A 22316-nucleotide genomic window follows, 5' to 3' on the forward strand; every position below is an offset into this window, starting at 1 on the left:
ATGAATAAAACATCACCATCTTGTGCATTCATTATTAAAATTAATAGATCTAACCAAATCAGTGGTGTAACTAGAAAAAGTAGGCTCCAATACAAAGTTTAGCGTGGACCCCCTGAAAATACTTGGTTTGTTAAAAATAAAAAAAAATAGCAATACAACGGTAAACGTGTATTTTAAAGCTTTATCAATACAATATAAAATAGCCGACCGGGCTAGCCGAGTGGGTAAAGTACCTGCCTGGCAACCCAAAGGTCGCGGGTTCAATTCCCGCCTCGGGCTTGGATCAAAGTACTGCAAAAACCTTGGGAGGTGCAATATGGCCACAAAAGCCGATGCGCCAACAACTACCAAATCAAAAAAAAAAAAAAAAAAAACCAATATAAAATCAAAAATAATATTAAATTCTGTAAATATAAAAATGAAAAATAAATTCTAAAAATTAAATGAAGTACAGTATAGTCCCAATTTTCCGAGGTTCTGTATTATCCAAGCTAACTCTTTGCTCAATTTTTACATAAAGGCTAAGCGATGCCTTAAAGAGTTGTTGGTGTTAGTATGTATGATGAGTAAGACTGTGGTGAGAACAGATTGTGCTGTGCTGATTCACAGAATTTCGATGACTCATCTCCCTCTCCACCCACTCTCCATGAAACTTCGACAGTTTTATCTGTTGGGTTCAGTTTGACATCTCATTGAGGCCTGTGACTGAAAAAAAATAATTTTCTGTTTATACTCCAGCACGACAACCAGGTCAGTAGAGTTTACAATAAATTGTCAATACAAATATTTATCGTATTTAGTAGTCATGGGCTTGAACCCCGGTCCACTCAAGGAACACGTGCTATGCTCCTGACCACTCAGTTACGTCAGGCCCACCACTAGTTTATTGATTCTGCATGGCTTTATTTTTATTTTATGTACGATGAGTGTAAAATGAAAACGTGTCATGGTTTCATTAGAGACTAAGTTTGATGCCATCAAACAAGTAGACAAGGGCGAAAAAATTAAAAAGCTGGCTAGAGAGATAGGTGTAGGTGAAGTGACTATAGGAGATTGGGTGAGAAATCAACAGAACATTGAAAAATGGTGTTCACAAAAATCGTCTGAGAAAAGTGTTAGCACATGAGAAGAAAAGCAATGAAAAAGGGAGAGTTTGAACAAACATCTGAAGCACTTTTTTTATAGTTCATGCAAATGAGATAGAAAGGAAGCCCGATTTCTGTACTGATTCTGCAATTTCAGAAAAATTTTCGTGATGGTGATGAAGAATTTATGGCTAGCCTGGGATAGTTAGATAGATGGAAAAAGAGGTATGGAGTAAGATAGCTGAAAATCGCTGTGGAAAAATTATCTTCTTGTCAGGAAGAAGTGCAGTCTTTTACCAAGAAGTTGGCAACGTCATAGAGGAGAATGGTTTAAGTTTGGATCAAGTTTACAACTGTTGATGGAACAGGTTTAAATTATTGAATGCTTTCAACCAAAATGCTCATGTCACAAGAAGAAAAAGCAGCGCCCAGGTATAAACATAGTAAGGAGAGACTGACAGTGTTGGCATGTTCAAATACTTCAGGAAGTCACAGGCATAAGTTGCTACTTATTGGAAAGGCTAAGAAACTTTCCACATGTACTAACAAACTAGTACATGTGGAAAGTCTTCCTTGTAAGTATGCTAACCAATCAGATGCGTGGATGGATTCATGTTTGTTGAAAAAATGGTTCCATGAAGACTTCGTTCTCAACAAAGAAAATTTTGGCAGAAAAGAAACTCCCAGAAAAATCATTGTTGATTCTGGACAATGCACCATCTCATCCAGATGAAACTGAATTTTCCTCCTAATGTAACGTCTCTAATCCAGCCACTAGATCAAAGTATCCCGGAGACTTTGAAATGGAACTACAGACGATGACTTTTAAAACAACTCCTGGAAGATCTCAAAAATGGTGGAACTGTTGCTGAAAGCCTTAAAAACATAAATGTGAAAGATGTCACTTACTGGCTGGCAGAATCATGGGAAGAAGTAAAAACATCAACTCTCGTGAAGTCCTAGAAAAAAAATTCTTAGTGAAACTGAGGAAGATGATGATGAAGATATTCTTCTGCTTATAGAACTAGTAAAAAATCTACCAAATTCAGAATCTATTACTCTATTACGGCAGAAGACATTCAAAATTGGATGAACGAGGATGAGCAACAGGAGATGACATAATCATAAATTTAGTGAGTGAGGGAAAACAAGAGAGTGAAGACGAAGATGTGTGTCCAGGAGAAGGCTCAAAAATTTCACATATGGAAGGCCTAAATGTGACTGACGCACTGCGATGCATTGAACAGCAGAATGAGAGTACGCCCCCTGATCTACTGTTGTTGAGACGCCTGAGAAACATTGCAGCAAACAAGCGAAGATCTTCTTTAAAACAGAAGACTTAGGAAGACTTTTTTCCTAAATCCAGATGCTGTAATCATGATGATACATGTACTGTACATACAGTATGTACAGTAAAATACTATGTAAATAAATAAACACAGGCTAAGGTAAAGAAAACCCACACGAGAATCATGAAAAATTTCGGCAAAATTTAGCCATGAATAGTATACTATACTCTTGCATACCGCACTTGTAATGTTGCTTGCACGGTAAACAGACGGTGATTGTTATCAGTCTGTAGTAGATAAACAGTGTACTGAATGGTGCATGAACAGAACAGATGAAAATATCAGTTTAGTCATTGGTTGGCATTATGACGTGTATTAGCATTTTAGCATTAGCTAGGGCACGTGATTCAAGAAAGCAAGATTATATAGCATAAGCCAAAAAACAAAAAAAAAAAACATACACTCGCTCCAAATGTTTGTCTAGTTCTGCCTTGAACCTGTTTAAGCTATCAACTTCTACAACGACAGATGGAAGTTTGTTCCAGCAATAAACCACCTGCTGGCTAAAGGCAAACTTCCGCACATCTATCCTACAACTGTCTTTCCTCAATTTGAATTTATGTCCTCTCAGGCAATTATTCTGAGCAAGAGGAAGAATCCCATCAGCATTGAGTGCTCAAACCATTTAAGGCTCTGTACACCTCGATCAAATCACCTCGCAGGTGTCTAGTCTCCAGACACTGTAATTTGCAAAACTTAATCCTTTCTTTGTAAGAGCAAACCTTTGTTCCATTCACTAATCTTGTTGCCTTTCTCTGTACTCATTCCAACAGCTCTACATCCTTCTAAAATGAGGCCTCCAGGCCTGTATACAGTATTGAAGGTGTGGCCTGACCATTGCCTTATACAAGGGGATAATCACCTCCTTATCCCTGCTAGAAAAATTCCTGTATATCATTAAGAAACCATGAACTACTCTTGCAGACCATCTGCACTGCTCAGAAAACTTCATATCTGCCTGCACAATTACCCCCTTTTCATTCTCTGCCACTGTCAGTGTAGTACTACACAGTTGACACATTACTCTGGGGTTACTGCAGTACTTTACATTTGTCAATGTTAAACTTCAGTTGCCACCTCTCAGCCCATCTGCTCAACTTTTCTAGATCCTGTTGCAGCAGCGTACTGTCATTAGTGTCATTAACAACCCTGCCGACCTTTGTATCTTGGACATTAAGCCTGATATACCATTATCAATATCATTGATGAATACAGAAAACTGCAATAGACCCAACACTGAACCCTGGGGGACTCCACTAATAACATTAATCCATGAAGAGCAGTGTCCATTGATTATCACTCTCTGTCTTCTCCCACTTAACCATCCCTTCATCCAAAGCAGGAATTTGCCTCCAATCCCACACTGCTCCAATTTGTGCAGCAGTCTTTCATGTACAACATTATCAAAAGCCTTTCTAAGATCCAAATATATATCAAAATTATTCTTTGCATCCAGTTCCTTTGTGACTACATGATAATGTCCAATCGTATCCATAGTATTGATGAATAAAGACTGGGGCATAATTAGTTTTGGAATGAATGGCATATAGATAATATTAGTGATGAATCTTTTAAAGTTGGAAAACATTTCTGAAGAAAAATGAAACGTTGCTTCGAGTTCCTTGATTTTTTGATGAAATCTAAATTAATAAGAACGAAACTGCACTATTTTAAGTGCAATAATTATTTAAAACTAATTGACTCATGAACGGAATCAAGTGGAAAATTCTGGCATTGTAAAATATGTTCTGCACACGCAAATGTCTTTAAAAATTTTAAATAAAAATACAGTAGTAATAATAAATTATCCTCTAGTGCACCCATGATTCTATAGAAAAATGGTCAGGTTACTCCCGAAGTGGAGGGGGTTCAAGATCCCATGATATTCAATTTCTACGCCTGACCGATAATACCCACCGTCTGTTTACCGAGCAAGCAACAATACAAATGCCGTACTTGTGTGGGCTTTCTTTACCTTTGCCATAAACATAATTACAGTATGTAATTACATACATACATGTACATGCATTCTTTTTTTACAGTACATGTACTTCCTTAATGGCAAGAATGGGGGAGATCCTAGAGGGGAGGGGAACATTATCGCAAGGTCAGTATATGAAAATTTTCTGTGTTAACCGAGTTTGACCGTATCCGAGCTGTTCTTTGTCCACATTACCTCGAATAATCGGAACTCTACTGTAATATATTGACTTGCGTAATTTAGAATGGTTTTCGTCTAGATTTGGATTGGCAAAATCATTAATTAATTTAAATTAATTTAAAAATTCATTTCTTAATTTTTTCACTTGATTATACAATGTTTCTGTGTCCAATGCAGCTTGACCAATATCCATATTCATTCTTTACAAAATCGTTAACTTTGAATTAATACTTGACATGATAAGATTTTTTTTTTCTATCAGTACAATGATTAACACAAAATCATAATTTTCAATATTATTTTTAATCTGGATGGCTTCCGACTTTTCATCACTTTTTGACGATTGTATGGTAATTTAATAAATACCATTAGCAAATCAGGAAATCTCAATTTTCTAGCAATTATTGATGCAAGCTGATTAGACCAGCGAATTGCTTTTAATTTCTTTAATACAATATTGCACTCACTTTTAATTTGAGATAAGTCCCAACAGTTGATACTGTAGCCGAAAAACACATATATACTTTGAACAATGCTGAAATAGTTGGATATTTCCGGTTCTTCATTTGCTGCATCATTAATAACTAGATTGAGATTGTGCGCTGCACAATGTATGTGCAATGCATTCAGTTGTAATTCTTTTAGGCGTGATTTTACTCCTGAATATGCACCACTTATTGTGTTTGCTCCATCGTACCTTTGCCCACGCATTTTGAAAGATCCAGATCATTTGAATTTATGGAGTGACAAATAATTTGTTATTCCAGCAGCTGATCCAACAGTAATGGTGAGAAAAGCAAGGAACGTTTCTCTGACATCTATATGTTTAGGTCTGTCATCATACGGATCTTTAACAAAATGGACATAACAGTAAACCAAGCTTAGTTGATCCATTTTTGAGATATCTTGTGTTGTATCAGCAATGATGGAAAAAAATGGGGCTTCTTTAATATCCATAGTTAAATGTTAGCCCAAGCATTCAATAACCTTCTGGATTTTGGAACTTAAATAAATAATGCTTCCGGTCAGTAAATCCACAACCTGTCTCATAATTGGGTCATATTCTGCTAACAACTTTACATCCTACAAAAAATTTCCAACCTAGGTATCACTTAAATTTTCTTGATGATCCCTTAAAGCTAATGAATTTCTTAACAATTTTAGGATTATTTTAATCGCCCGTTCTAATACTTTTCTCCAAAAATTACATTTTTCTTACAAATTTTCTTCCATAATTCTATCAAGTCCTGTATTGCTTTTCCACAAAATTTGTCTACGAAATTAAGGAACTTGAAAATAGATTACAGCTATTTTCACAGTCCTTAATTTTCGTAGACTAATTTTGCAAATCATTGATGCCTTTCATCCAGTGACATCTAGTTCCAGAAAATAACCAGCATGGCTCACAATATATGGAATCCAGTTGGTTGGAGTAGCACAACCATTACCTGTTCATTTTTAATCCAGATTTACTAGTGGTTAAATAATATTTTACTGAAAGTGATCTATTTTTGTTATTTTTCGGAAATGGTCCTTTTGGCTTGCGAGCACCGTATTTTATAATAAATGCCTTCATATCTGCTGTTAAATTCTCTAGATAGTTTGAAATACCAGTAGGATAATTCTCTTCTTTAAGACTTTTGTTATTGATATTTTCAGTTTCTTTCAACATCGAAAAAACTTCATTTTCTTCTGCGGAGGATGATGGTCTACTTGAGGATTCTTCTTCGGATGTTTTTTTAATATCATTCCCTAGCTAAACCTCAATTGAAGGCTATTTTACCATTTCATTGGTGTCAAAAGTTGTAGACTGACTTGTCGTTGATGTTAATTCGGTTTTTGGATGAGCAAAATATGAAATCGATTTTGGAATATTTTTAACTTCTTTTGTTAGAGCTTAGTCAGCAGCACGTTTTATTTTGTGTTTAAAAGTACCGCTTTTATGTTTTTTCTTCATGGGTAATTCAAAAATAATTGTAAAATTTTTATACTAAACTAAATATAATCTTTTATTGAACTTATCAATGGAATGGCATATGCGTTGCCTTAATTAAAAAGATTAAAAAATTACAAACGTTGATAAGGACTACAGTACTCATAATATAGTTGTAAAATATTGAGCCAGGATATTAATTCACTATAGAATATGTGAGATGGAATATTAGCACAAATCTAAAATCACACTTATGGACTTTAGCATGGTTTACTTCGGTTATGTTGTCACCTATTACATAGCAGAACACATCACTCCTATTGTAACGAATGGGCCTGGTGTACTGGGGTCCATGGTTATGAAAAATATATACAATGATAACCCAGTTTAATATAATACAATAAAATATACAATGGCAGGAGCTTTCAAGACGCGTCTCTTTTTCAACTGATAATATGATTTGAATACAATGGATAAGTGCAATAAGTTGAGAGTGAAGCACGTTATTCATTTTCTATTGTTGTTGCACAGACGTGCACTGTTTTTTACTCCAGCATTTATCCAGCGTTAAAATGGTTGTCTCTAGGATGGGGTGCAGACTTGTGCCTTTGCAGCGGTTTATGTCCTTTGGATTGTTTAATATATTAAGTGACTCTAGCCATAGGCGGTGGCGAAAGTGTCGTGAGTGGTCTACTATTTCGAAGTCACATTTGGGATCAAGATCGTGGTTGGTGGCCCAAAAATGTTCCGCGACTGCGGATTAGTCACTTGGTCTAGAGACTTCGGTATACCGCAAACCTATGTGGTGCGGACAATTTGCTGACTACAGATCCGGCCACGCACCCAGTCATCTCAAAAGCACTACCCATACCCTATTCTCCAGGGCTTGGAGCCATTCCTGCACTGATGCAATTAGACGTAACGAGATTTCCCGTGTGGAGGCGGTCCTAACCAAATGTGGTTATCCATCCCATGTGCTAAACAGGTGCCTATTACAGGCACAAGAACTCACATCCCACCCAAGACCAACGAACCAAGACAGTATACCATCCGCCTACATTCCCTATTATCCAGGTGTGTCAGGACAGATCTCAAAAAAAAATTCTTAGAAATTACAACATCAAATGCGTGCAGTTACCCTGCAGAAACCTATGTTCACTTGTCTCCAGTGTGAAGACCCCTGTCACACCTTTTTTTTTTATATGAAAACCCCAAACACGAAAGGCATCAAAACCTATAGCACTTAGTACCGTGCATGGGTTGAAGGAGAAGTATGGGGAGAGGGGGATGCCGGAAACTTTGCTCTAGAGACTAAACATGGGTTTCACCACCTCTTATGCAGCAATGTAATATATCGCATCACCTGTAGAGACTGTGACAGCTGTTACATAGGAGAGACATCAAGACGTCTTCAAGATTGCCTTATGGAGCATGACAGAGCAATCCAGCTTGCCAAAACTGACCAATCCACAGTGTCGCGGAACATTTTTGGGCCACCAACCACGATCTTGATCCCAAACATGACTTCGAAACAATAGACCACTCACGACACTTTTGCCACTGCCTATGGCTAGAGTCACTTAATATATTAAACAATCCAAAGGCCATAAACCGCTGCAAAGGCACACGTCTGTACCCCATCCTAGAGACAACCATTTTAACACTGGATAAACGCTGGAGTAAAAAAAAACAGCGGACGTCCGTGCAACAACAATAGAAAATGAATAACGTGCCTCACTCTCAACTCATTGCACTTATCCATTGTATTCAAATCATATTATCAGTTGAAAAAGAGATGCGTCAGTCTTGAAAGCTTCTGCCATTGTATATATTTTTCATACATCATTTCTAATCTCAATAACCTACACTTTACCACCACTAACGCTGATTCATTAGTGTTTTTAAAATGGATGCACACTACCATGTGAGTTATAATGTCATGAGTCATTTATGAGACAATTGGGGAAAAGAAAAGCACAAAAGTAAACTACAACCATTAGTACTTTATAGTTTTAGTTTGAATTTGGATCTAACTGAAACAAATAGCAGTATCATTAATCGCTTTTCTCTTTTTGGCACTATTGACCTAGTGACTATTTCTTCGCCTGTTTTTTTTTATAAAAAAAAACTGCACCATCCGGATACAGGAATACGTTTATATTAACCTAACACATTGAGTGGACATCATGAATCATCTCCTATGAATTAGGAACTGCAAAGTAGCCAGGGACTTTTTTGACATATAAACTGTGGGGGCAAAAGGCCTGCAGACCCAACCGCATGTCTCCCCCTCCCCAGTAATATCAGAAATATTATAGGTGCAATAGTAATACTATACTTAATAAAATTAACACGTAATAAATGGGTCCCTACCCCCAATAAGTGGACCCTTATTTGACTTTGGCCCCCTCAGTCACAAATCCTTAAAAATTGCCCTGGAAGCAGCATTTATGCTAATGCTATTTTACTTCTATTCACTACAGTTTTGCTTGTGCTGTGCAGCTTAGCTAAAAATAAACATGCTTCTTGTGAAAAAAAAATTAATTGTTCATATATATATAGTAAATTTTATCATAAACATAACTAAAAAACATATTACTCAATTAAATTTTTTTCTCTTTCGGGCGGGAGAATAGTGGGCCCACTTTCGGTTGTAGGCCCCAATGCATTGGCAGGGTTGTGCCACTGAACAAAATGTATAGTTTCCTAATAATCCTCAAGAGATCTTATCATATTTCCCACGTGTCCTATTGTATCAAATCAGTATATCAGTTATATAAATAAGACTGAACCTTTTTGGGCTGAACTTTGGTTTTTAAAAGAGTAAATTCATAAAATTGCAATTTCAGGTGCCTGTTTAAGAATGTTGGGTTTGTTTGTGTTGTGCATATAGTGTGTGTTAATTGACTATCATATTGCATATTTTCTTTTCATTATGCTTCATACAATTAAATTTCAATATTTTATTGTGTCACTATTTTTAGGTCCATTCTTACTGTCCCTTGGATTGAACTCGGAGGAGAAGTTTCCATTACTTGTGCACAGACAGGATATTATGCCAATGTTGAGTTCCACACAAAGGTTTGTTTTTTAAAAACAATTTTTCTTTCCCTGTTAAAAGATATATATATATATATATATACAGGGTGTTGTCTCAAAAATATTAGTACAAACGTTTAGGGGAAGTAGGTAACATCTAAAGGAATGTGAATTGCATAGGAACCCATAACCGGAAACGTCACGGGAAAGTAGTAGCAGAGGCCCAAGAAGCAGAAATGACACAAGACAGTAATTAGTGGCAAACATTTATTTGACATAATATTAACAATGGAGTACGAGATGGATGCATTTCATGATGTTACAACAGATACTCGAAGGTTCCGCCATGAAACGCGATGCATGCATGACACTGACACAGCATGGATTGGTGGACACGGTCAAACACACCTGGAGTTTCTTTGACAGTAGCAGCAGCGCAGACGAGTCTCATCACGAGATCCATTTCCATCTCCACAGGCGATTCATACAAGATAGATTTGAGGCCCCCCCACAGAAAGAAATCAAGGCTCGATAAATCAGGTAAGCATGGGGGCAGGCAACGGGTCCACCACAGCCAATCCATCGATGCCCAAAACGCCTGTTCAAATGATCACGAACACACCTTCCATAATGGGCAGGCACCCCGTCATGTTGAAACCAAATGATGCATCTCACATTTGCTGCAACATCGTCAAGTAACCCTGGTAGAACTTGTTCAAGAAAGATCCGATATTTAGCGGAGTTCATGCGGGATGGTAACAGGTATGGGCCGACTAAGCTTGTTGTTGTTTGTTTGTTATTTGGTTTTTAGGAGCATTAGCAACTAAGGCCATATTGCTCCGGGAATATGCGGTGGTCATTCCCTTGACCTTTCCGCATCCTCCATATTTGGTGGTGACGGGCTCGAACCCCGGTCTAATCAAGAAGCGTGTGCTACACACTGCTGCTCCTTCCCACCTGGCTACGGAGGCGCCCCCCGACTAAGCAGTCACAGACCATACCTGCCCACACATTTATTGCGAAGCGATGTTGGGGCACACACCGTGTGGGTTGTCGTGAGCCCACACATGAGCATTGTGCTGATTGAATAAGCCTTCCCGAGTGAAATAAGCCTCATTCTTGAACACTTTCTTGGAGAAACCACTGCGCAAAAGCCACACGTGCAGGATGACCTTGGGGGGAGCAGTAACTGAACCTTTTGTAGATGAAAGGGGTGTAAGGAATCGTGCCAGACATGCTGTACACTGCAACGAGACACTCATAAGGCAGAGGCAACAGCACGTGTGCTGGTAGCAGGATTATTCTGGACGGCATTCAACACACTCCCGCCATGGAATTTCTTCCATGGCGGGAATTCACGTTGAATGTGGTCTGCCTACACTACTCCTATTACCTCTAAATGACCCATAATCGCATAAATTTTGATGCACACGCACAAACAAACGGTGGTCCGGTACATGTCTGTCTGGGAAGCGTCCATCAATTCGTTGAGCAGCTTGTCCATTGCCCTCTGCTAATCCATACACTAGGTGAATGTTTGCCAGCTCACAGTTCGTATATCGATGCATGCTCTTCGTGCGGCGACTACTGCTTGAATGAGTAAACCAGAAATTTTCCCTCTTGCGAACTGATGAACAGCACCGTCTACCAACTTACAGTGACGTTTCCGGTTATGGGTTCCTATGCGATTCACATTCCTTTAGATGTTACCTACATCCTTTGTACCAATATTTTTGAGACACCCTGTATATATTTAGTAAGTATTTGTTTGACTCTGTGTGTTAGATTGATTTAGAATCATTTTATCCATTTCAAGTAGATCTGTGATCTTTCACATAGAACACACTGATCTACATTTTTTATTTGTAGACTCTGTGCAGTATATATGTACTTGTAGATCTGTTTTTGATGATTATTTCAAGTGAATTTCAGTTTTTGTTTGTTTATTTGAATTTCTATAAAATGAAGAATATGCTAGTTGTATGGAAAACGTCATCCAAGTAATTGCCATATAGAAAGTAAACCACATAGCTACAGCAACAAATGAAGAGGGAATTAGTTTCCCCTTCTTCATTTATTGCTGTAGTTACTTACTGGTTTACTTTCTATTGTCAATTACTTGACTTGCCATGTGACTGGCATATTTTTCATTTATATTTAAATTACATATGCTGTAGTTACTTACTGGTTTACTTTCTATTGTCAATTACTTGACTTGCCATGTGACTGGCATATTTTTCATTTATATTTAAATTACATATGCAAACATCCAGTCAAACTCTTTGTAACCCCCCCCCCACACCGTATTGAAATCACACTATATCCATAGTTCAAAAAGGTGCCTCCATAGCCAGGTGGGGAGGGGCAGCAGTGCGTAGCACACACTTCTTGATTTGACCGTGGTTCTAGCCCGTGACCACCAAATACGGAGGATGCAGAAAGGTCAGGGAGTGACCACCGCATATCCCCTCAGCAATATGGCCTTAGTTGCTAATGCTCCTAAAAACCAAATAACAAACAAACAAACAATAATTCATAAAATCAGCTAAAAGACAAAAAAAAAAAAAAATTATTTTTTTTAAAATTTAATGTAATTCTACTAATACCGTATAGCAGCGTTACTCAAACTGTGTTCCGTGAAATGTGAACAAGTGTTCCGCGAAAAATCGTAATTATTAATTAAATAAAATAAATAAATTTTGCATATTCGTAGCATACTCCAGTTTTGTATCATTATAGCTTTTTTTTTTCGGTTATTAATATCCTGGCATAGACTGAGGAATAAAATAGACTGCGGAACACTTTATTTTGGTGAGCTTTGCATAGAGAAGTATGCGTAGATGTAATGATGCTTACAAAAAGGTAGCAATGTGGTGATCTGGTATGGAAAGTATGCCATTCGTGTGCGATTTAGCCTGGAGTACATGGGTTGAAAGAGAGGAGGAAGCGAACCAATATCATAACTAGACTCACTTCCTTGTATAATTTTTTTTTGATAATTATTAGTATTTCAAAATATTATTATTAAAATAAATGACCATGGATTGTGGTTGAAAAAAGGAACTTTAAAACATGAACACAATATTGTCACACTTCAAAGTGAGGATGAACAATCGCAGCATTTGTTCTCCAGAAATACAAAGTGAAAAAAACAGGAACCAACTAAAAAAAGACCAAAGCAAAAGTATAATGACAATTATTTGAATTTTGGCTTTACATGTGTTGGAAATAAAGATTCTCCTGATGCACAGTGCACCATATGTAATAAAATATTAGAAACAGTTCTTCGTCTCTCGCTGAACTTGTGTTTTGTAAGTGTTCCGTGAATATGTTGTGAGATGAAAACTGTTCCGTGACTAAAAATGTTTGGGAAACGCTGCAGTATAGTATAATCTAATTCGAAATGTTTTCTAAAGTATTAAACAAGAAAATGAAGCTTGTACATTTTGCACTGATTTTATGATGTAGTAAGATACATTTGCAGATTACATATGTACAGTATCTATGTATACATTAACATATTCCCAACTTAAGGATCTAGAATTGTACCTGGCAAACTTCAATCTAAAAATCAACCCTCTGAAGTCTGCTCAGGTTATATTCTCCCTTAAATCCATGCCGACAGTACTCAACGTTTCACTCGCAGGGGTACGAATACCAAACGTACCCTCACACACAGACCTTGGCGTTCTGTTCGACCAAAAGGTGTCCTTTGTCAACCAGATCGACAAACTCAGTACCAGATTTTCTCGTCTATGGTGGATCTCAAAGCAGCAGCTGCTACACGTCCGACATCCTGCCACTGTTAAAAGGCTCATCACCTCCACCGTCTACCCTGCCATTCTCTATGGTGCAGAAATATGGGCCTCTGCTGCACATACAAACCTTAAGCGGGTGTACACTGCTGAATACTGGCTACTGAAATGGGTGAATAACAAGCTTCAGCTACCTCCCGCTACCACAACTACCATGATGGCACAAGCACTCGACATCCCGAGGTTGAAGTTCCTGATCGTTGAAAAGAGGCTGGTCTTCACAGCCAAACTCATCTCAGGCCAAATATCATCTCCAAATATTTGGAATGCTTGCTCTTGGAGGATTCCACAGCCAAGCCTAAGGTCGGTACCAGCACTTGTGGCTCACCGCAACAGGCTTGTACTCACCGAAAGATTTCTGCCCAAGCAGATGCTCGCTGCCCTCAACCGTGTGGACGCCGACATCGACACCATAATAAGTAAAAAGAAGGACAGACACAACTTTATCAAAGCTCTTGAAACCTGAATCACTGCCAAGTTGTATTTGTTTTTCTTTATTTGTATTCAGCTCCTTGTTTTTATGATGTATTTGTATTTCTTTTTGCATTTGTAATCTGTATTTTGTAGCCTTTTGTATGTGTTCGCTATATTTTGTAGCCATTTGAATTTGTACTTATGTTATCTATATGTGAACCCCTGGCGCTCGTCGCCGTGATGGGATATTGTGCTGTAATTCTACTTCACAATAAAGATTTATTTATTTATTTATTTATTTATATATATTAAGCCCTTACGTTATACAGCGAAATTGAATTTTGACTTTAAAATCATCTGTCAATATGTGCAATTTCAGTGGCAGAGCATATTTTAAAGAGAATTATAGAGGTGCATTATAGTTGTTAATTCACTTTCTCATGCTGTTCTTAGAAAAACAACGTACATTCTAATCCATGATGAGTATCATTCAAAAAAACTGCTTTCCACAGTAGGTTCCTCTGCTCTCTACAAATTTCAGGTTCCATTATGTGCACAATGAGCTCCCCCCTTCATTCATCCATATTCTTATTTACGTTCAAATTATGTTTCTGCAACATATGGTAGGCAATGCTTTGCAGCCACCAAACTACTGATTTTCATACTTCTTTTTTCTGTTTTTCTTTCCTTTATTATTTTCTTTATTACCGAACATTGTTAACATCCCCAGTGATGTAGGCTTCAAAACACATTTTCCTCTAAGTTTAGGTGATGATGCATATCCTCAAAAATTTCTTCACTATTATCAGATTGTTTGTCATGACTAATAGAGGAAGGCACACATGAAGTTTCATTCATTGAATCATTCAAGATGACAAATGCAGCATGTTTGAAGTAGTTGATCACTCTTTTGTCAACCTTATCTTAGCTTCTATGCTGAAACAAATAGAATTCTTGCAGCACTTCGATTTCACTGTTTTGCTTTTGAGCACAGTAAATTTGCTTAACAGCATTCTTCAGTGGTTTTGCTTAAAGCCCTGGATTACACCTCAATCTAATGGCTAAAGAACTGATGTCATATTAGGCACAGCTACTCAAAAGTGACTGCACATAGGCCTTTCATTTGGCAATAAAGGGTGCATTTATTCACAAACAACAAAATTTTTCTGTTCTCCTCACTCATCTTCTCATCTAAATTTTTGATGACATCCAGCCCTTTAGGTTTTCTCAATACATAGTTGGCAATGTCTTCATTGCCAAGTATGTATAGAGAAAACAGCTTCTGGGTTTTTCCATTGATTAAGAAAGGAAGCTTCTCTGTGCCAGACATATTTGCCACTAAGCAAATGGTAATCCATTGTTTGCCTTTTTTTCTCTCCACTACATTTCTCTCCTTTAAATGTTTTATCTAGTAACAACTTTAAAAAAAAAGTCCAGTTTCATTAGTATTGAAGATATCATTCTGCCCATATATCAACAAAACATTTTTAAATAAGTTTTAATCCTCATAGCTTCTATGTTGATTTATTTTTAAATAATTCTCTGTCTTCATAGCTTCATTGTCGACAGTTGCACTTTTTTTTAGTCAGCCCATTACACACTTTAATTTCTATTAAGTGTAGTCTTTAAAAGATTTCCATCTATGGGAATAATTTTTACATGCTTCACCATTAGCCATTCCAAAAGTATCCTTTCAAGGCCTGGATACTTTGCTTTTGGTGCTCTAATACTGTGCAGCAAATTTCTTTAAGCTTTCAGTCCGTTTTTGACCTTTCAGAAAGTTGAACAGTGTGCTCTTACTGTTAGTAATATCAGATATATATGTAGCATTGTCAGTCATAGAATGCACTACATTATAAAAATTTTATCTTCAATTAACTAAGCTATCAGCTTCATAAGAGTCATATCGATAACATAGACTTTACATAGCATATATTGAAATGAATTTCTAGTCAAAGTTAATTTCATTATTCCCGCAGGTATATATATCGGTTTCAGGAATCGCCATCATAAATGAATGTCTATTTTGGCTTGTCATTAGCTTCAATAAATTAACACTCTTTCATTCTGAGGTACAAATATTGTAATAAGAAAAGTGAAAAACAAGATAGATTGGTGGAAATTTTTGGGTCATTACAGAGAATTTGTATGTCTTTCCTGGTCAATGGGGAATTGAGAAGGAAAGACATAAAAATTTCAGGTATAGCAGGGAAATTTCAGGACTTGCCACATAGTTCACTATAAAGAGCCTTGACTATATATATATATATATATATATATATGTATTATTCTTTAGTAATATGATAATTTATGTTGTATTTTACTTTTAATATACTTTTATAGTGGTTTTCCTTAAATTATTTCTAGATTTTTCTGTTGTCCCGGTAGCTGTTTTAGCAATGCCCGGGTACGAACAGAGTACATATTATTATTTTATCTTTCTATTGTGGTTTATTGTGTTTATTTTCTTAATTACGGGTGTTTTCTACTCATAGGTATTATGGTTAAATAAAAACTCACCCGTTGGGCTTTGTGTATTCTACCACAGTTGCTGTAGAAATTATGGGATATTAATTCGGTTCATAATAAATTTATAATAAATAATACCTATTTAACTAATAGCAATGGGAAAGGGACAAAAATGGGAATTTAAAAGAAACTTAGAATTCAGTATCGGACAAAATAGCAAAGCTGTGATAGATACAAACAGAAACGGGTAAGTAAGTAATGCATTACATCGAATGGACCGTCAATCCGCTCAAAGCCCCCGATGAAGTAGGGGATTGACGACCATGTGATGTAATACAAATATGTATAAAGATGTAATACAATAAATGTATAAAAATGTTTAATATTTTATCATTTTGTCATAAAGTAGTATTGCTACAGTTTTTCATCTATAATTAATATGACAATTTCTTTAGCAATACGTAACAAGTTGAAAAATAAAAAATGAATAGGCCCTGGGCATTTAAGATAACCGAGTTTAGGCTAGCTTAAAGACCAGTAATGTATTAACCATAATACCTATGAGTAGAAAACACCCGTAATTAAGAAAATAAACACAATAAACCACAATAGAAAGATAAAATAATATATATATGTATATGTATATATATATATATATGTATATGGGTTAAAACCTGGAGTAGTAGTGGAAAGAAAAAAATTTAATTAGATATGACAAATGCACCAGAGCATGCAAAGGATGCAAGTTTATATATGTATATTTTAATAAATAAGATAGTTCGGTGTGAAGATGGAAGTGTAAATTACACTGAATGCTAAAGGAAAAGGATAGCAGAAATATGAGAAAATGTTGGTGTGAAAAAGGAAAAAGAATGCGAATATCCTATGTGTTTTGATGAATTATATAAAATTATAGGCTGAATTGTAAAGCCAATTAGAGAGGAGTGACCTGTAAAGTAAAAATGATTAAGTCAAAATGATAAATTTATAAAAGTAATGGTAGGTGGCATCAAGTAAGGGTGGACAAATTTGGCTATAATTCAAAAAGGGGGGGGGTGTAGACCAAATATGCAATTAAATCTGATGTTAGCAAAAGTAAATATTGATACATGATCAGGTATTTCTTCAGGGAACTACGCCTGATCATGCATCAAGAACTGCGTTTCTATACTTGTCCATAACTGTAGAAGAGAAGAAATTTAAGAATAAATCAAATGGGATTGAAAGGGGAAAGCTGTATAACTCTTACAAAGTATGGACAAGGTAGTCCAAAAGCAGTAATGTTATATAAATTAAGGTAAATTAGAAATTAAAAGTAGGTGTATATTTTGAAAAAAATTAACTGAGTACAAAATTCAAATAGAAGTTTGGTGAATATAATTTTTTAGAATTTGTGAAAAGAATATGTAAATTGAATTTGAAGCATGCAAATTGTATAAGGCTAGGGAGTGAATTGAGGATAGGGAAGGGATAAAAGTGTATCTGAATAAATAAAGGCAAAGATAGCGAGAGATTTAGGATAGTAGGAACGTTCGTATCACCCTCGTATTGCACTAATAGCTTTATGAACAGGAAAAGGTAGAAGTAGAAAGTAGTTAAACAAAGATATTAGAAGTACTAGGTTAGCTGGAATCATAAAGCCCATCCTTTTAGTAAGGACCCTGACTGTGTAAGTATTAGTAAGAAAAAGAGACTAACACCAAATGCTTGTGTATTGGGAAGTCGAAAAAGGCCGAGATCTAAAAACAAAAACATGAATGGTTGCTAAAAAACATAAAATTGATACCTGGAATATTCAAGTAATGCATAGTTAAGAGAAGAAGATGTGGGAAATGACAGTGCGAACATATATGGTTGAGACGATAGCTGTAACTAAAGCAGTAACATATAGGGACAGTTCTAAAAACTCATTAATTTATAGTGATAAAACTGACTTGAAAGAGAGCTGCAAAAAATTGATAATTATTGACCTCTATAGCTGGTTTTGATAAGTAAGTCACAAACAAAGCATTGGCAAGGAGAATTTAATTATTCCACATATCTACATTGTGGTTTCCGATATAGGTATGCTATCTCCTTGCCAATGCTTCGTTTGTGTATCTCTGTACACTTACTTATCCAAAACGACCATAGAGGTCACTAATTATCAATTTTTCACAGCTCTCTTTTAAGTCAGTTTTATCACTATAAATTAATGGGTTTGTAGAACTGTCCCTATGTGTTACTGCTTTAGATATATTGTCAGCTATTGTCTCAACCGTATATGTTCGCACTGTCATTTCCTGCCTGTTCTTCTCTCTACTACACATTACTTGAATATTCCAGGTATCGGTCATATATGCTTTTTAGCAACTATTCATGTTTTTGGTTTTGAATCTCGGCCCTTTTCAACTTCCCAATACGCAAGAATTTTATTAGTCTCTTTTTCTTACTAATACTTAACCACAGGGTCCTGAGCTGGATATCATTCTTCTCTTTCTTGGTGATTCCCTTCTACTTCTAACACTCTCTCTCTCTCTCTCTCTCTCTCTCTCTCTCTCTCTCTCTCTCTCTCTCGGTAATTCAGGAATATTTTTTTTCACTGGTACAGCATAAGCCTCAGACTTCCCTTGCACCATACGGCTAATAATAATAATAATAGCCAGGGGTCCTTACTAAAAGGATGGGCTTTACGATCCCAGCTAACCTAGTACTTCTAATATCTTTGTTTAACTTTTTATCTTTATAACTTTATACTTCTATGTTTTCCCGTTTGTAAAGCTATTAGTGCAATATGAAGGTGATATGAACGTTCCTACTATCTTTAATCTCTCGCTATCTTTGCCTTTATTTATTCAGATACACTTTTATTCACTCCCTAACCTTATACCATTTGTGTGCTCCAAATTCTACTTACATATTCTTTTTACAAATTCTACTAAATTCTAACAAATTATATTCACCAAACTTCTATTTGAATTTTATACTCGGTTAATCTTTTTTTTTTTTTTTTTTTTTTTACAATATACACCTAATTTTAATTTCTAATTTACCTTAATTTATTTTATAAAACATACATTGCATTATGACTACCTTGTCCATACTTTGTAAGAGTTATACTGCTTTCCCCTTTTGATCCCACTTAATTTATTAGCATTAGCTTATATAGCATCAGCAAAAAAAACCCTTCCCATTTCACCCATCCATTCACTCCAAATGTTTGTCTCATTCTGCTTTAAACTTATGCTGACATCCACTACAACAGATGGAAATTTGTTTCAACTATCAACCACCTGCTGACTAAAGGGTCTGCTGACTAAAGGGTGGTTGATAGTTGACTGAAATTCCACACATCTATTCTAAAATTGTCTTTCCTGAATTTGAATTTGTCCCCTCAGGTGAGTAAGCTAACCAAGAGGAATAATCCCATTAGCATTGAGCTTGATCAACCCATTCAAGGCGTTATACACCTCAATTAAATCTCCTTGCAGGTGCCTAGTCTCCAGAAACTGCAATTTTCAGAATTTTAAGCCTTTCTTGGAAACACCAACCGTTTGTTCCACTCACCAATCTTGTTGCCTTTCTCTGTACTCGTTCCAGCAGCTCTACATCCTTCCTAAAATGATATCTCAAGACCTGTATACAGTACAGTACTCAAGGTGTGGCCTGACCATTGCTTTATACAAGGGGACAATCACCCCACTATCTAGCAGTTTTCTGATCCACAGTTTTCTGGAGGGGACAACCCCCCCCCCAAGCTAGCAGTTTTCTGACCCACCTAACACTGTGTCGATAGCATCAGAAAATATTCTTGCCCCCTTTCTATTTAAGTGTATCCCATCCAGGGTTGCCAGATTTCAAATCAGGTCTCGTGGGACAAAAATGAAAAAAATTGTGGCAATTTTTCTCAAGAAAATGTTTTCACAATTAACGATTTTGACATATCATTTTTAATTTCTAAACTTCATTTTGGCCATTTAAAAATATATCTAATAAAAAAAACAACAAAAATAGAGTTAAATTTTTATTTATACTGTAATCCTAAAAATTATTCAATATTTATCACTTGATTTCACTTGAATGACTAAAATTGGCAGTAAAGCTTGCTTACCTTAATTTATGCAACCTAAGCTTTCGTGTACAAATACTAATTAAATGGGTTTTTTAGTGTATATGATATTTTTCAGGCAAACTTTTCCTGCATATACAGGTATTCCACGAACTTAGTGTTTCTAGAAGGTGACAAGATAATTTTAACTTTTTCATTCGCTGGGAATTGAAAGAAAGTGATGGACAGTTACTCAATATTGAGTCAAAATGAGTTTTGACTCTAGTAGATCAGTTAGCAATTTTGAACGAAAATAAGATTTTAAAAAAAAAAATTGGAATTCCGAACAATTCATTCCGAAATTCTGTTTTATATCAACTCGGCCTCCAAATTTTTTAGAATCAACCTATTTCTATCTTTACGCCAAGCACTTGTCATTAGACTAAAAATTTTAATTTTTAATTTAATAAGACAAATTCAAACAAAAATTAAATGAAATTTACCTTATATAGGTAACAATTCCTACAGCACCTGAACTGATTAGACAGATGTCAAAATTATTTTTATTCTTTTTATAATGAAAGATAAACACACATTCGAGATACACCTAGCTTAGACCACCAGACAGCAGTGACAACGTTGATCACACTATTTACGTACAGATGCTTGCATCTAAAAATCCCCGAGCGGCTCGAGGGGATTCCCTGACATCTAACGCGTCCCATGACCATTAGCATGCAACTCACCCGCCAATGTCCGAAATTCATACATATTAGGAAAGAAATAATTTCATAACAGCATCCATCACTTTTTATGGCATTATTTTATTATTTTACAGTCAAAATCTGTTCATTTTTTACGTGCGGGACATTTAAATGTTTAATAGGGGCACGGGACAAATCGCTCTTGTGTGGGACTGTCTCACGCATTGCGGGATGTCTGGCATCCCTGATCCCATCTCTGTAGAAACAAGCACAGACCATGCTGGGGAAAATTCTGCCACATGAGCCTTACACAATCTCCCCAGGGCCGAATTGATTGACAAGGTTCTCACCACATACACCCTCCTATCATGTCTGGGCAGAATTGCAAAAACTTTTGAATTTAACTCTAATTTGCGACTTTTTTTCAACATTGACCTGTACTTGTTAAGTAAGTCTGCAGATGTCCTACTCTTAATGTCATTAATGCCAAGGTGTACAACAATATCACCATTTGTGCCTTAAAACATGATATCTGCTCTAAAACATCATCAACTTTTGACCCTGGCAGACATACCCTGGTCCTATTCCACCTATCCTTTTTGCACAATATATTTCCCGTCTCCCTGATAATAGAGCCCCCGACTATAACTAGCTCTTGTGGCACCAGTGCAATCTGCCCTGAAGGTTGCATCTGTGTTGTTTATTCTTAAATTTCTTCTCTTCCCCAGTTATAGACAGGTATAGTAATGCAGTTCTTGACATGATCATGTAGTCTTTTGCTACTTCAGACTTTTGGTAACATCAGATGTAATTGCATATTTGGTCTACGCCCCCTTTTTGAATTACAGGAAACCCCCATATAACACGGTACTTCTACAACACGGTTTTGCTCTAACACGATTGATAAATTGCAGCAATCCTCGCACAATACGGTACTTCTACAACAAGGTTTCGCTCTAACACAGTTTGAGAATTTCTGGAAATCTCGCATAACACGGTATTTTTGAGCTTTTGTGTTGGCAAAACCCTGCTATTATGTTAGATGTAATTTCCAATGTTTCCATTCCTTTTTGTGAATCCCTGCTGTTGACTTGCTAGTTGTTATTGCCTTTGTGATATTTTCCTAAAGCACATTTCTGGTGGTCACTACCATAAAACAATAAAACTTTCCGGTTTATTGGTCTTTTCTGTTAGTGTAAGAAATTATAAATGGATAGTAAACTTGATCTTCTTGCATTTACTATAGTACCAATAGCTAGAATTCTGTGGGTTTTCACATTATTATAGTGAAATGTGTTGCCCCTTCTATGAAATATTCAA

General features: G+C 36.2%; 1 protein-coding gene across 3 annotated transcripts in view; it reads left to right on the forward strand.

The window, feature by feature from the left end:
- LOC150078504 (oxysterol-binding protein-related protein 9) overlaps window positions 1–22316 on the forward strand; it is a 607385-nt gene that overhangs the window by 476477 nt on the left and 108592 nt on the right. For all 3 annotated transcript variants that reach the window (XM_090385178.1, XM_090385176.1, XM_090385177.1), the window contains one exon: window positions 9513–9609. In XM_090385178.1, coding sequence (XP_090241304.1) covers window positions 9513–9609 — 97 coding nt within the window. The remainder of the gene's footprint in view (window positions 1–9512; window positions 9610–22316) is intronic.

This window comes from Mastigoproctus giganteus, chromosome 11, assembly GCF_048544385.1.
Source record: "Mastigoproctus giganteus isolate SK-2022 chromosome 11, ASM4854438v1, whole genome shotgun sequence".
In the NCBI taxonomy this organism is placed as follows: Eukaryota; Metazoa; Arthropoda; class Arachnida; order Uropygi; family Thelyphonidae; genus Mastigoproctus; species Mastigoproctus giganteus.